The sequence below is a fragment of the Mirounga leonina genome, unplaced genomic scaffold, assembly GCF_011800145.1.
Source record: "Mirounga leonina isolate KUSES-001 unplaced genomic scaffold, KU_Mleo_1.0 Mir_153, whole genome shotgun sequence".
NCBI classification, from domain to species: Eukaryota; Metazoa; Chordata; class Mammalia; order Carnivora; family Phocidae; genus Mirounga; species Mirounga leonina.
Genome location: NW_023270387.1, coordinates 4,272,415 through 4,289,335, shown reverse-complemented (window position 1 = coordinate 4,289,335; position 16,921 = coordinate 4,272,415). Strand labels below are relative to the sequence as shown.

The following is a 16,921-nucleotide window of genomic DNA, read 5'->3' as shown; positions in this document are numbered from 1 at the left end:
AATGTGTATTCTGTTGCTTTGGGATGGAATGTTCTGAATATGTCTGTGAAGTCCATTTGGTCCAGTGTGTCATTTAAAGTCTTTATTTCCTTATTGATCTTTTGCTTAGATGATGTGTCCATTTCAGTGCAGGGGGTGTTAAAGTCCCCCACTATTATTGTATTGTTGTCGATGTGTTTCTTTGCTTTTGTTATTAATTGGCTTATATAAGTGGCTGCTCCCATGATAGGGGCATAGATATTTATAATTGTTAGATTTTCTTGTTGGATAGACCCTTTAAGTAGGATATAGTGTCCTTCCTCATCTCTTTTTACAGTCTTTGGTTTAAAATCTAATTTGTCTGATATAAGGATTGCCACCCCAGCTTTCTTTTGGTGTCCATTAGCATGGTAAATGGTTTTCCACCCCCTCACTTTCAATCTGGGGGTGTCTTTGGGTCTAAAATGAGTCTCTTGCAGACAGCATATCGATGGATCTTGTTTTTTTATCCATTCTGATAGCCTGTGTCTTTTGATTGGGGCATTTAGCCCATATTAGAGGACCCCTTTCAAGATTTCTTGTAGGGCTGGTTTCGTGTTTGCAAATTCCTTTAGGTTTTGTTTGTCCTGGAAGCTTTTTATCTGTCCTTCTATTTTCAATGACATATTTGCTAATTTTTAAAAGATTTTATTTATTTATTTGAGAGAGAGAGAGAGAGAGCATGAGCAGGGGGAGGGGCAGAGGGAGAAGGAAAAGAAGGCTCCCTGCTGAGCAGGGAGCCTGATCCCAGGACCCTGAGACCATGACCTGAGCCAAAGGCAGGTGCTTAACTGGATTGAACCACCCAGGTGCCCCACATTTGCTGATGTTTAATTAAATGTATATTTTTACTGTTTTCAAAAGTCTTCAGGAGATACACAGGAATGTTGTCTTCTGAAAGCCTATGAGGATATGAATGTGAAAGTATTTACACTGTGTTGACTAAAACCATTGGCTGGGAAAGAGAAGTGCCTTTGAAACTACTTGGCTCCTGCAGTATTGATAATTTGTTAATATATCTGTGAAACTTAAATGATGTTCTACACTTCTGGTTCTCAACTTTGGATGCACATTAGCAACTCCAGAGTTAAAGTCCCCACATCCACGTCTCATTTCAAACTCATTAAATCAAAATCTCTGGAAGTGAGAAACAAAACAGCAATTTTAAAACTCCCTAGTTGATTCTGATGTGTAGCCAAGAGTTATACATTGTAATGCAGGAGTTTAATTGTTACTTTCCTTTTATTTGGGGGGTAAACTTGTCCATGCCATCAATTCTTATAAATGAGAAAGGTACGGATTACAAAAGAGGATAATCACTAAAGTTCAATAATCAAGCTCATTAAAGTTTTTTTTTACTTAACACATCTATCAAGTGCATTTTTTCCTGAGATATAGAACTTTTAAGACGTGAAATGAACTAAATTTTCCCTGAAGAAATTCGATTATCAGCGTTAAGCATGGACATCACAATAAAATATATGCCATTTTCTCGTAGAAGAACTTTGTTTTAAGTAGTATCTAAGTGGAAAATCATGTATTTGCATATTTTATTTTTAATTTTTGTAACATAGTAATTTTAATATCTAAAATATTGAAGGTGGTATTTGTTGACCACATGTATATTTTTTTCTTAAATAGGATTTCTGTCTTTCCTTAACTTTGTAAGATCTGAGGTTCCTTGAAGTGAATAAGGTCTTTCTGTCCTTCCTGTCTTCCACAATGCCTAGTAAGTGTTTGAGATTGAATTGTTACATAAGAACCTTTGGAAGAGAGAAAGAGAGAGGGGTATGCAGGGAAAGGAAGACATGGGAGCTAAGGAAGGAATGGGGGATGGGAGAAGGGCAAACAAGTTCTCACATTTTGTGTCTTACAATTCTTTTGAGGTATGAAAAAGCTGCGGTTATTTTCTGTTCTTTGAAATTGTGCATTTCACAGGTTACTATTAAAAGGGCTCAAGCTTCGGGATATTTTTGTTGAAAGGAAAGTAATTCTATTGGCTGACTTTGGTCCTTGGTCTTGAGAGTAAGATATAAATAAATAGATAAAAATATTAAAAATAGAAATAAATAAAAACATAAATATAAATTGTTTACAGTTTAGATGGATTAATTCATAAATTGATAAATACACACTCCTTACTATTAGAATTCTTTGCTAAATCCCATTATCCCATTTCTACATATTTAAGCTTTTTTAAAATCATTTTTTTGAATCCACAATATTGTAAAGTTTCTTTTAGACTAGAAATTTGCTCCAGATTATCTGTTAAAATCTGCTTTCTGACAGAAAATGATTTACATCAGTTAACAGAATTAGTAGCAATATTTTTTAGTGGTAGTCTTGAAATAGAAGCTTCTAAGAGCTTTGAAGTTTAAGCAATTAACAGACTTTGTTAGTTAAAAATGAAGCCATTAACAAGGAATGCCTTTATGATATTAGAAATAAATTTCAATCTGTGTGATTAAATAGCAAAGATGTATGTGATACAATGATTTGATTAATGTTATGATTAGTAGAGTGTTTCCTTAGCATCCTTGGTTAGATAGCCAAGATTGGATGTTTCTTAAAAAAAGTTTTGAATTCTTTTCTGCATGTCAGAATGAAAATCAAATGCTGGTGGAAAATAGTATCAATCACTTTCTCAAATTTCTAAAATACTCTCTTTAATTCTGCTATTGTTATTATAATGAGCAGTTCCTTATGTTTTAAGTTGTAGCACTATGTTAAGGGATGTATCAACTGTCCATATTTCTGGCACAAAATGGTATGTTTCTCAACTGCTTATTACATGTTGGTTATTCCTAAATATATGCACTTTTAACTTAAATATGTCAATTGCTTTAAATCAGTTTCTCCCTTTGAGAAACAATTCTTAAAGCATTTTTTTCTGCACAAAGGTAACTTTCAGATTCAACTTAGGGGCCTTAATAATAACTCCAAAAGTTCAGTCAAGTTTAAATTTTTTTATTAGGCATGTATTTAAATAATTTAACCACATACATAATGATTAGTGCCCCATAAGAAGGTGGTGGTGATGAGCTATATTGCTGTATCCCCTTCACAGTCTCCAGTAACATTTTCAGTGGTGTCTGTTGGAGGATTCCAGGCATGCCCTCCTAATCATCTTTTGTAAGGTCCTATCTTTCCCCATCAAAAACACATAAACAAGATTACAAATTCACTTTCTCCCCTAACTCTAAAGTACCAATTATTTGAAATTTCACCATTTTATTTTATAGAAGTAACTATATTTCTTGTGTCTGAAATTATAGGTTACCATACCAGTGATGAGAACCATTTTTTTTGGTCAAATATTTCTGTAAATTGAAATTATCTATGAATGGTACTTCTGTAATGTTTAAAGTAAACAGAGTAAGACATTTTGCCCAAAGTGCTATTTGTCCAAGTGTATTACTTGAGAATGTGACATTTTGACACCACCGGTTGGAGGCTCAGTCCCCTGATAGAAGGAAAAATGCCACATATCTACAGAGATTATTTCTCCCTGTTTTCTTGCACATGGGGGAAACAAGGAGAAATTGTAAAAATCTACATAGGTTATATGAGTTTATTGTATTCTGCCTAAGAATCTTGAGCTCTTAAAATTAGAATTTAAAATATTAATTGATATTTTCTTGTCAGGGAGATAGTGGTTATTAATAACAAGATAAAATATGAAGATAAATTTCATTTATTTTTATTAGTGAAAGGAATATTTTATGATAAAACTTACGCATGTTAACACTGATAGAAGGACGAAGTACTTATTTCCTAACCCTGTTTCCTAACCATGCGAATCATGATTTTAGTGTCCTGACTATTAAAACGGTTAATTATTTTTAACAGCTTAAAATCTTAACTACATGAATCTAAGAATAATACTTAAATGCAAACATGAGTAAAACACTAACTGGCCTTTTCTACTGGAAGTCTTTCCTGTTTTTTCTACTATGGACCTTCTGTTTTAATGTGGAAATTCTGTCTTGCTCAAATAGGACTATTTCAGCACAAACTGGTATTTGTTTAATAACTTGCTGGCTCATAACTCATGTTAATCATGGTTTCAGTTTGATTTGGCCATTGGGGAATTAGTAAATCTATTTACTGAATTATAAATGGGTTTGTAATATCGTCCTTGACACCATAAGCAGTGCAATGGGTACCATGAGGTATGGGAAGGGAACTGACATTTTTTAAGTGCCGATTATGGACGATAATTGCTCTTTTTCATTGTGTTCCTCTGGACTTCAGTTTATTTGTGAAATGAGCCTGACTAATGAATCCGTGCTGCCCTCCCAACCCGAAGATTCCTTCTTGACTAAACCAGGGAGAGTTTTGGCTAACTGAGGTTGAACTGCATAAGCCTTCTATTTTTAGGAGTCGTGGGAGAAATGTTATCTAAAAATGCAGTTGTTTATGTGCCTCAGCTAATGAATGATCGGTACAGTATTATGAGAATAATTGCATCTTTTGATAATTGGGGACTCTGATGTTTCCCAGAGTTGTGTAGTATTTCACACATATAGGTATAGGAGATGGGGTGACAGATATCCTAACCTCAGCATAGACCCAAAAGTTACTATGTTTTTCAGTAAATCCCTAGGACAAATACTATTTTTTTTCCATAAATGTTCTCTAAAAAATGAAGTCTGGTGTTACACATCAAAGCTTTGATCTGATTATTTTGCATGTGTGTTGGTCTACTAAGTATCTATCAGTTGCCAGAAGTCTGTTTAGTGCAGGGTTTCTCAGACTCCACATTACTTATACGTTGGACTGGAAGAATCTTTGTTGTGGGGAAGCTGTCCTGGGCATCTCTAGCTCGCCTGAATAGATGCCGGTAGCAGCTCCCCATCCCAGTTGTGAAAATAAAAAATGTCTCAAGACATTGCCAGATGTTGACTGAAGGGCGCAAATGTCCCCCGTTAACAACCACCAGTTTAGTGCACGGTACCCCTCTTTAGTTAAGACATACTGGGCAGAGAGATGCCAATGTGACTCACTGGTTAAATTATTTAAATAATGTTAAATCCTTTCGAAGTGAATCTAAATTCCTCCTTGAGCGTTAAATGCAACTATTTTGTGTAACTTCTAGATGTTCCTGACATACTCTGAGGGAGGCAATCATTTACTTCCGAGGCAATCATTTATTTCCGAGGCAATAATTCCTCGGAAATCTCAATAAGTTGTCAAAGGAAATGCAAAATAGAACAGTCTGATGATTCAGTTTGTAAGTTCCCAATGATATCTCCTTACTTCCAAGATTAAATAATTCTCTGAGTTCCGTTTTATTATATGGTAGAGACAATGACAACAAATTTGTGCTATTTGTGTGGTTGTTGATATCTTTGTGCATGTTTTAAGTGGCCTTCTAAAAGATAATTTTTTTTAAATGACCATTTCTCCATCCACCAACCACCCCCCTTCCCAAGGATATCAGGGTTTTTATTGCCAACATTTTTCAGGTTATAATAATTCTCCTTTTGATAATTTGGTTTAAAAAAAACCCTCAGGTCTTTTGAAAGGAGGCATTGGTAGAACCATATAAACCTTCTATATAGTTGGTGTGGGGTGTAGAGTCTTTTTCTCAAACAAAAAGCACAGAATAAAGAGGCCGTGAGGTGTGTCAATGGGATACTCACTTCTTTTTGCCTCCTGCTTAGAGGGATCAGTACAGTGATCATAGGCCCAAACTGATAATCTTTGTATCTGAGGTCTGGGTGTTTTTCAGGCAAGCCTGTGTTACACAAGGGAGTTAAATATAAATAGGCCTTATAAAAGCAAAAAAATCCTAAAGAAATATAATATTATTGCAAAATGCTTTGCTAACTTTAGAGAAAGGTGTTTTATAATTATCTTGATTAAAAAGACTATTATTATTCAGCATTTATTTTTTACCTTTTTAAACCCAAATAGACAGTCACTCATCAGAAACAGGCCTACATTTTTCAGAAAGTTAGGTTTCTTAAAAAAAAAAAAGTATTATCTCATTTCTGCTTCCACTTAATATAGAATAAGAGACACTGGATTTATATTCCTACCTTAATTAAAAATCTGGAGAAAAATTCAGTAGAACAGTGTTTATGACACTGGCTACTAGGCAGTAGAAAACAGTGATCCCTGAGAGATAGGAAACAAATAAGATGAGACATATGATTTCCCTGGTATATTGCTTTGAGGACATCCAGGCTATGGTGCAAGGAGAAGCAAACCAGGAGGCATCCAACAAACTCCCGGAGTGGAAGAGATGGAGCTGAGAATCTGGGGAGATGGAAGAAGTTAGAGGTCACAGACAGTACGAGCAAGGAGAAAGTTGCACAGACACCACCAGAGATCTTGCAAGGGGTCTCCTATGTGTTCTGCATGGGTTATTGTTTGTGTGTGAGAAGACTACCTGAACCCGACAGGGAAAAACACCTGTAAGGACTAGAGGAAAAAGTTCCTGGCACTCACACAGTACCTGGACAAAAAAATGCCTGTTCCCATCAGGAAGACTGGAGAACCTCCTAAATCATGGGCACTGGGTACAGGGTATTCTTGCCTCAGTAGTGGGGAAAAACTAGCCCTACATGAAATACTGCTCAGGTCTTGCCCAACAAATCTTAAAAAGCAAGACTTGAAAAAAACAAATTATTTCCAAGTAACTTGATTGCATCCCTAAATAGAACTCAAGAATACTTATAAGAATATAAAAAATCGGGGCACATAGGTGGCTCAGTGGGTTAAGCGTCTGCCTTTGGCTCAGGTCATGATATCAGGGTCCTGGGATCAAGCCTCGCATTGGGCTCCCTGCTCAGCAGGCAGTCTGCTTCTCCCTTTCCTCTGTCCCTCCCCCTGCTTATGCTCTCTCTCTATCTCTCAAATAAAATCTTAAAGTAATATAAAAAATATCCTGCACTCAACAAAGTCAAATTTATGATACCTAACATCCAACCAAAAATTACTAGCATACTGTAAAGCTGAAAAATATGACCCATGATGATGAGAAAGACCAATCAAAACTGAATAGACCAACAGATGTTAGAATTATCAAAATATTAAAACAGTTATTTTAACTGTATTCCATATGTTCAAAAGGTAATTTGATACCTGAAAAAGAAAAAGAATTTCCAAACTGAACTTCTAGAGATGAAAATCCCAATGTCTGAGATGAAATATGCCCTGGATGAGGTTAACAAAAGATTAGACATTTCAAAAGAAAAGATTAGTAAGTTTGAAGGCATTACAATGGAAGTTATCCAAAATAAACAGAAAAATATTTTAAATGAATAAATTAGTCAACCATGGAAATACTTCAAGTATCCCAATAGACATGTATTTGGAGTCTCTGAGAAAGAAACAGAAAGGTGGATAGAAAAAATATTTGAAGAAGTAATAGGTGAAATTTTTCCAAATTTGATGAAAACTATAAACCAACAGATCCAAGACACCCAACAAACCTCATACATAAGAAACATGAAGAAAACAACATCAAGAGAAATCATAAATAAATTTTGCAAAACTAGCAAAAAATAGAAAAACTTAAAGCAGCCAGAAGAAAAAAGATCTATTACATATAAAGGAATTAGGATAAGCATGGCAGCAATGTTTTCATAGGAAACAATGCAAAGGAGGAGACAATGGAGCAACATCACTAAAGTACGGAAAGGATAGGGGAAAAAACTATCAACCTAGAATTCTAAACCCAGTGAAAATATCTGACAGAAAGGAAGGCAAAATAAAGACTTTTTCAAACATACAAAAGCTGAAAGAATTCATCATCAGTGGACCTATAGTGCAAAAGTTCTTTAAGAAATTCTTTTAGAAGGAAAATGATAGCAGATGTAAATCTGGCTTTTCCCAAAGGAATGAAGATCACCTGAAAAGGCGATCATGACTTTTCCCCTGGACAGAAAGGGTCTATCTTGCCCCATCATGAGTTAGAACATGAGGGTGCTCCTGATTCAGCTTCAAGTTTCCCAACAAGGAATATGTGACAAGCATGAGGAGGAACATGATGATAAGGAACTGGTCCCTGACTGAACAGAGCTTCCTGACAATCTGGACCACTCACCTGGAAACTATTACTGAGAGACTAATAAAAGTGTACTTTTTAGGGTTTCTGTATTTTAGAGTATTACTGATACTGGACATTGACCTTTACCTTATTTAAAACAATTATTTTTAAAGCTGTAAAGTTGTGCCTTCTACATTAAGATATTTAATCTACTTGGAATTTTTTTTTCAACATAAAGATAGAGTTGATTCAGAGCATCCTAATGAAAATACCATCTTTTTCTCACTAATCTGAAATGCCAACTCTATCATATACCAATCATATATGCATGGAAGTCTTCCTGTCCTATCTCTTCTCTTAGTCTGTTTCTGTCTATACACCAGTATTATGATATCCATGCACTAATTAGATATATTTATACTAATAGGGAAATTATTCTTTCTTCTTTCTGAAATGTACCTTGGTTCTTCCTAGCATGTTGAATTTCCAAATAAATGTTAGGATCATTTTTTAAAAAGTAGATGAAGAGGTTTATTAAGAGTTGCAGCTGGGGGGCGCCTGGGTGGCTCAGTCGTTAAGCGTCTGCCTTCAGCTCAGGTCATGATCCCAGGGTCCTGGGATCGAGCCCCGCATCGGGCTCCCTGCTCGCCGGGAAGCCTGTTTCTCCCTTTCCCACTCCCCCTGCTTGTGTTCCCTCTCTCGCTGTATCTCTCTCTGTCAAATAAATAAAATCTTTAAAAAAAAAAAAAAAAGAGTTGCAGCTGGATCACATTGGTTTCAGCCTGTCTTATTAATAGTTGATAAGTACCGAACTCTCCAGTCCATGACAAAGGTTAGTCACAGAATAACTTCTTGTCTTCACAACCGCAGGGGCAAAAGCAGATATGGTAGTGAAGAGTGATACTTTACTTATGTAGTAGGCATCTAGGGGTCAGATCTCTTCCTTCTCGCCCACATTCCCCTAGGACTAAGGATATCATTCCCCACTGGGTCAACATTAGCTTCAGTTATTTTGGTGTAGACTGTGTAGAAGCAACTGCATTGCTGTAATCACATTTAAGTGTATATCAGCTGCACATTGAGGGCTCCTTCAAAGCATGGGCCAGACTAATATTTACCAGATTCACAGAGTAAAATATACAGCACTTATTTTCTAGGGTTTTCAATAGGCACTTCTTGACTGACTCAAGGGTTAAATTCTCTGTAACTTCATTTTAATATAATATTGAAGAATTTTGACAATTTATCAACAATTATCATTTACTGTTGAGGGCCTGCTTTGCTCTATGTACAATACTAAGTACTGAATATTCAGCAGTAAGGAAATAGATATGGATCCTTCTCGCATAAGACAATCCAACATTTAAACAAAATAAACAGAAATTATATTTAATTTATAATAGTGCTTAATTCTGTGAAAGGAAAATAGGGTCATATATAAGAATAACTGGCGGGAGAATAATCCATCTTTTATATATTAGAACATGTTCTGTCCAAAAGAAATGTGATTTGACTTGTAATATAGCTGGATTTATGTAGCAAATTAAACATAATTTTTCCTATAGTTAATTTATTCATTTATTCCACGGTATTCATGTTCATTGTCTCTGTAATGATCCAGATATCAGGCTCACAAAAATGACCAAGACCCAGTTCCTGTCTTTGAGGAGATCCAAGTTCAGTGGCTTACAAAATTACCTTTCACTAAAATAACTGCATACCAAAAGAAAGTATAAATATATCCTTGTCATTTTTTCTTTTTTAGATGAGGATAGGCATTCACTCGGGTTCCGTGCTCGCTGGAGTTGTTGGGGTGAGAATGCCACGATATTGCCTGTTTGGAAATAATGTCACTCTGGCAAGCAAATTCGAATCAGGAAGTCACCCTCGGCGCATCAATGTCAGCCCGACCACTTACCAGTAAGTGTTCTCTGACCTCTTCTCCTCCTCCTGTCTTTGGCCTTGCCTTGAGCTAATAATATCCTGTCATTTGTGAGACCCTGTATATTTTTTTTTATCCTGTGATTCTCTAAGGTAATAGGAGTAGATCCACCCAGTCTGAAAGATAGCAATTGTGACATAAACGTTTATGTGTACCCTGAGAGAGTGCACGAAGAGCGTGACTTGACTGAGAGGTAAACATAGGTTTGTCATTTACCACAGTTGCCGTCCTTCTGAGGTACACCTGTTTAAATACAGGAGAACAAGTGTTGAAGATTGGCATTACACCCAGAGTCCTCACATTTTCAAAATGTTCCTCAATGTTTATAAAAGTCAAAGAATGAGATAGAAAAGACATTTTATCTGCTTTTATTCTTTGGAATAATTAAGGTAAATAATGAATCTCTAAAGTTAAATATATATTGGGCACAGAGTAAAACTTCGAACTCTATTTATCTTAAAGATTGTATTTGACAACTCTACACACACAGTTGACAGCCAAACACATCTGTATTTTCTACCCGGTGGAGGTCCTCTCACCTGCTAGTTACTACACTTCCTACGGGCAGGGACCATGCCTGTTTTAGCTCATCATTATATTCCCAGAACTTATAAAACATGCTTAACACATAATAAGCACTCTCTAAATATTAGTTGAATTAATGAATGCATTGGTAGGATCGACTGCTCTAGATTAAGAAGATGGTATGACTATCTCCTGTATGCTAGACATCGGTTTTATGCTGGGCATTGTTGTGCAAGCTAATTGGTGCCATAGTTTGGATAACTAAAAAGTCATATTGTAAAACTGTAGAGTGGAAATAGTGACCATTGATATTTTTTATTTTTTACTGAAGTATAATTAACATACAATGTTATATTAATTTCAAGTGTATGACATATTACTTTGACAATTCTATACATTACTCAGTGTTCATACAATAAGTGTAGTCAATCATAAGTCACCATAAAATGTTTTTATAATATTATTGACTATATTCCCTATGCTGTAGTTTTCATCCTTGTGACTTATTTATTTTATATTGGAATTCTGTACTTCTTTATCCTCTTTATCTATTTTACCCATCCTCCCACCCACATCCCTGATGGCAATCAGCAAGTGTTCTTTGTACTTAAGCATCAGGGGTTTTTTTTGTCTCTTTCCTTCTTTGTTTTGGTTTTTAGATTCCACATATAAATGAAATCCTATGGTATTTGTTGTTCTCTGACTTATTTCATTTGGTGTCATATGCTCTAGTGTGGTGCCCAGCTGGACTGTCTCTGAATCAAATGGGGGCCTCCAAATGTGGGGCAATGGTCAGCTGGAAGCTGCTGGCAAGGGAGGTGAAAGGATTCACCCAAGGCAGAACAAAGGAGATAGAAGCTTATTGAGTACCCCACAAGGGAGCGGTGAGCAGGACAGTAGAGGAGAGGTTGTCTACCATGAGGCAATGGGTGAGGGCCGCTTGTCTACCATGAGGCGGAAGGTGAGGAGGTGTGGCGACATATGGAATTCTCCCTTTTTTGGTAACTGTGCCTGGTTGTAAGTAGCCCATTGGTCAGCTAGGGCCTAAGGATGTTTTGAGGTGGGTTGGGTTCCTGATGGGCGTATCTGTAGTCATCCAAGTGGTCCATGTGGTCCTTTTCTCATCCCATTGCTAAAGCCTGTTTGCATAGAAGTGGCTTCTGTATTTAGGTCCATTAATGTTGTTGCAAATGGCAAAAGCACATTCTTTTTTTATGTTTGAATAACACACACACACACACACATACACACACACACACACACATATATATATACCCCCCATATTTATCCATTCATCTGTTGATGGACACTTGGGCTGCTTCCACATCTTGGCAATTGTAAATAATGCTGCCATAAACATAGGGGTGCATCTATCTTTTCAAATTAGTCTTTTCTTTTTCTTTGGATAAACACCCAGTGGTGGAATTACTGGATCATAGGGTATTTCTGTTTTTAATATTTTGAGGAAACTCCACTTTATCTTCCACAGTGGGCTGCACCAGTTTGCATTCCTACCAACAGTTGCCAGGGTTCCCTTTTCTCCACATCCTTGCCAACACTTGTTGTTTCTCAGCCTTTTGATATTAGCCATTCTGACTGGTGTAAAGTGATGTCTCATCGTGTTTGGGTTTTTTGTTTTGTTTTGTTTGGGGGGATTGTTTTTTGACATTTCCCTGATGATGAGTCTGTTGGTCATCTTTAAGTCTGTTTGGAAAAATGTCTGGTATCACAGTAATGCTGGCCTTGTAGAATGAGTTAGGAAGTTTTCTTCACTTTTATTTTTTGGAACAGTTTGAGAAGAGTAGATATTAACTCTTCTTTAAATGTTTAGTAGAATTTACCTGTGAAGCCATGTGGTCCTGAACTTTTGTTTGTTGGGAGTTTGTTGATCATTGATTCAATTTCATTACTAGTGATTGTTCAGTTCAAATCTTCTATTTCTTCCTGATTCAGTTTTGGAAGATTGTATGTTTCTGGAATTTATCCATTTGACTAAGTCATCCAGTATGTTAGCATATAATTTTCCATAATATGTTCTTATCATACTTTGTATTTCTGTGGTGGCAGCTGCTACTTCTCCTTCATTTCTGATTTTATTTGAATCCTCTCTTTTCCTTGATGAATCTGGCTTAAATTTTTTCAATTTTGTTTATCTTTTTAGAAAACTGACTCTTGGTTTCATTGATTTTTACATTGTTCTTTTAGTCTCTATTTTGTTCATTTCTACACAAATCTTTATTTCTTTCCTTCTACTAACCTTGGGTTTGTTTGTTCTTTTTTTTTTTTTTCTTTGTAGCTCCTCAAGTGTAAGGTTAGGTTCTTTATTTGAGAATTTTCTTGTCTTTTGAGGTAGGCCTGTATTGCTATAAAATTCCCTATTACTGCTTTGTTGCATCCCAAGAGTTTGGACTGTTGTGTTTTCATTTGTCCCTATGTATTTATTGATTTTTTTCTTTGATTTCATGGTTGACCCACTGATTGTTGAGTAGCACGTTATTTAGCCTCTGCATGTTTGTGTGTTTTTTCCCCAGATTTTTCTTATAATTGATTTCTAGTATCATACTGTTATGGTTGGAAAACATACTTGATATGATCTCAATCTTCTTAAATTTACTGGAACTTATTTTGTGGCCTATCATGTAATCTATCCTGGAGAGTGTTCCATGTGCATGTAAAAGAATTTTTATTCTGTTGTTTTGGGATGGAATGTTCTGCATATATGTCAGGTTCATCTGGTCTAACGTGTGTTTCAAAGCCACTCTTTCCATATTGATTTTCTATCTGGATAATCTGTTGATGTAAGTGGGGTGTTAAAGCCCCTACTATTATTGTATTACTGTCAATTTCTGTTTCTGTCTGTTAATATTTGCTTTATATATTTTGGTTTTCCTATGTTGTGTATACAGATATTTACATTTGTTATATCCTCTTGCTGGATTATTCCCTTTATCGTTATGTAATGCCCTTCATTGTTTCTTGCTACAGTCTGTTTTGAAGTCTACCCTTTGTGCACTTTCATTTGCATGGCATATGTTTTTCTCTCCCTTCACTTTTAGTCTGCATGTGTTTTTAGGCTTGAAGTGAGACTTGTAGGCAGGATACATATGGGTCTTGGTTTTTTTATTCATTCAGTCATCCTATGTGTTTTAATTGGAACATTTAGACCATTTACATTTAAAGTGATTGATAAGCATATACTTGTGAATTGTTTTCTGGTAGTTTTTATAGTTCTATGTTTCTTCTTCTCTTGCTCTTTTCCCTTGTGGTTTGATGGCTTTGATTAGCGTTATGCTTGGCTTTCTTTCTATTTTTTGTGTGTATATTATAGGTTTTTGATTTGGGTTACCGTGTGTTCATATGTAACATCTTATGTGTATAGTAGTCTATATTAAGTTATAGTTCCTTAAGTTCAAATACATTCCAAGCACTAAATTTTTATTCCTCCTCCATGTTTCATGTTATGATATTGTATTTTACATCTTTTTATTTTGTGTATTCTTTGACTAATTTTTGTAGATATAATTGATTTTATTACCACTTTTGTGTTTTAACCTCAATACTGACTTTATAAGTGATTGATCTATTTTTATTATATATTTGCTTTTACCTGTGAAATTTTTTCCTTTCATAATTTTCTTCCAGTTATGGTCTTACCTTTATACTTAAAGAATTCTAACATTTTGTATAAGGCTGGTTTAGTGATGAATTCCTTTAACTTTTGTTTGGGAAACTCTTTTTCTCTCCTTCTGTTCTGGATGGTAGTCTTGCTGGATAGAGTACTTTTGGTATTTTTGTTTTGTTTGTTTGTTCGTTTGTTTTTTAACTTTCAGCACTTGGAATATATTTCTTCTGGCCTGCAAATTTTCTGCTGAAAAATCAGCTGATAACCTTATGGGGTTTCCCTTGTATTTTGTTTGTTTTGTTTGTTTTTGTATTGCAGCTGTAAGATTCTTTATCATTGCTTTTTGCTGTTTTAATTGTTATTTGTCATGGTATGGACCTACTGGGTTTATCTTGTTAGGGGTTCTCTGTTTCCTGGACCTGGATGTCTGTTTCCTTCCCCAGATTTGGGAATTTTTCAGCTATTATTTCTTCTAATAAATTTTCTTCCCCCCTCCCCCCGTTTTTTAAAAGATTTTATTTATTTGTCAGAGAGGGAGAGAGAGTACAAGCAGGGGGAGCAGCAGGCAGAGGGAGAAGCAGGCTCCCTGCTGAGCAGGGAGCCCAATGCGGGGCTCGATCTCAGGACCCTGGGATTATGACTTGAGCCGAAGGCAGACACTTTACTGACTGAGCCACCCCAGGCGTCCCTCTTTTCCCTTCCTTATCTCTTCTCCTTATGGGATCCCTATAATGTTAATGTTATTATACTTGATGTTGCTGAGCTCCTTTAACTTTTTCTCATTTATTAATTTTTTTTTCTGTTTGCTGTTCAGCTTGGTTGCTTCCCATTACCCTGTCTTCCAGATTACTGATCCATTCTTCTGCATCCTCTCATCTGCTGTTGATTCTATGTAGTGTATTTTTTTATTTCATTAATTGAATTCCTTATCTCTGAGAGGTTATTTTTTTCTATTTTCTGTATTAGTGTTGAAATTCTCATTATTTCATCCACTCTTTTCTCAAATCCAGTGAATATCTTTATGACCATTGCTTTGAATTCTTTATTAGGCGTATTGCTTATCTCTGTTTCATGTAGTTATTTTACTGTGATTGTGTCTTTTTATTTCATTTGGGACATACTCTTTAATCTCCTCATTTTGTCTGACTCTTTGTGTTTGTTTCTATGTATTAGGGAAGTCAGTTATGTCTCCTGGTCTTTAAAGTAGTGGTCTTTTGTAGAAAAGGTCCTGTGGTGTCCTATAGGGATATCCCCTTGGTCACCAAAAGTAGGTGCTCCAGGGGTGTCCCTTTTGTGGGCCACATGTCCCTTTCCATTGTGGCTGAGCCATGATTGCCTCCAGCCCAGCCTGCTGCAATGACCTGCTTTACCTAGCGTTGCTGCACTGAGCAGTGTTTAGTTTCCCCACTGTTGAGAGACCTGAGGCTGCTGTGGGCTCATTAGTGGGCCAGTCTGGAAGTCCAGCTGACTGTCTGCAATTAGGCTTTCTGCCAGAACTGCAGGTAGTACCAGAGGGCAGGATTTGCTCCCTGTTAGTCCAAGCGGTTCTCAGCGGGGCATGAGCATCTCTGCCACAGCTGTTGGCACAGTGAACGGCAGGGCTTCCTGCCTCTGCAGACAGCTAAGAGGCCATGATGCTGGACTTGAGGGCACTCTGGTGTGTGGGGTTATCTTACCTCTTCCCCAGGGCGGTGGGAGTGGTGCTTACCCTTGCTGGAGCTATTTACAAGGTGTGGCAGGGCAGGAGCTGCTTTGGAAGGGTGTCTTGCTAAGTTCGGTGGGTTGAACTGTGGTGGTCACATAGGAAAGTGCGGGCTGGGTACGCAATTCTAGCAATGTAGATAGAAAGTGTTAGTGCTGGCTCCTGTAAGTGTCCAGCTACCTAGGGGAGGGAAGAAAAATGATGCCCACCAGCACTTTTCTCCTTGGAGAAATCTCTTGAAGATCCCTGCCCGTCCAGACCATATTCTGAGATTAGTAAATAAGTCTCCTTCACATATACCCCAAGCTCTTTTCAAACTGCTGTTTCTGTGTTGTTTCTCAGGGTGAGTTATTATACTAGCTCTTGAAGGGTGGGGTCTCAGTTTCCTACTGCTCTCCATGCTTGTGAAGTCCCTTCCACTTATAGTTAGTCTTGCTGGGAGTTAGGTTCCCAACTATACCTCCACGCCTTCTCCCTTATTCAGTGTAGCCTCTTCTCAAGAATTAATTGTTCAGGATTTGCTCTGCCAGTCTTCAGGTCATTTTCAGAGTTAGTTGCGGTCAGGGGAGCTTAGGATCCTCCTATTCTTCAATCTTCCCTGAATTTCCCTTGATTTTTAAAATTATATCTTAAAAAAAAACCTGAAGCAAAAAAAATGTATATATAGATAACAAAAGTTGATAATAATCAAATGGTGATACTTTGAAAATTTTGATACTCTATAGAGAAGGTTACTCTTTTAGATGAAAGAAATATCCAGATTTCTGAGGTGATGAGAAAAGGAATTGAAATTTCAAATATAAATTCAAGAGAAAGTTGCTTAAGAACTACCTGTTATTTAAAGGGTATTTATATAAGGCTTTTGCCTCTTTTAAACTTATTCCACTTTTTCTAACACAATTCTGGGCATAATACAGATGATCTGACAGTTTCCATGTTAAAATTTTTCTATTTTAAAAAATGACATGTAAAGAATGGATTAACTGTTTGTGAGGAGTTCGTGCCCTGAGCTGAGACATGATAGCTGTAAATGGTTTTGTTTACACGTGAACAGAAAGGAAACCCCCACAAGCCACACAGGACCCATGCCCTTGGGTCCTACCTCTTTCATAC

At 36.5% G+C, this 16,921-nt stretch overlaps 1 protein-coding gene across 2 annotated transcripts in view; it reads left to right on the top strand.

Moving 5' to 3' along the window:
* The window catches only part of GUCY1A2 (guanylate cyclase 1 soluble subunit alpha 2), a 290,015-nt gene that overhangs the window by 233,131 nt on the left and 39,963 nt on the right, over positions 1–16,921 (top strand). For both annotated transcript variants that reach the window (XM_035008838.1, XM_035008839.1), the window contains exon 6: positions 9,783–9,937. In XM_035008838.1, coding sequence (XP_034864729.1) covers positions 9,783–9,937 — 155 coding nt within the window. The remainder of the gene's footprint in view (positions 1–9,782; positions 9,938–16,921) is intronic.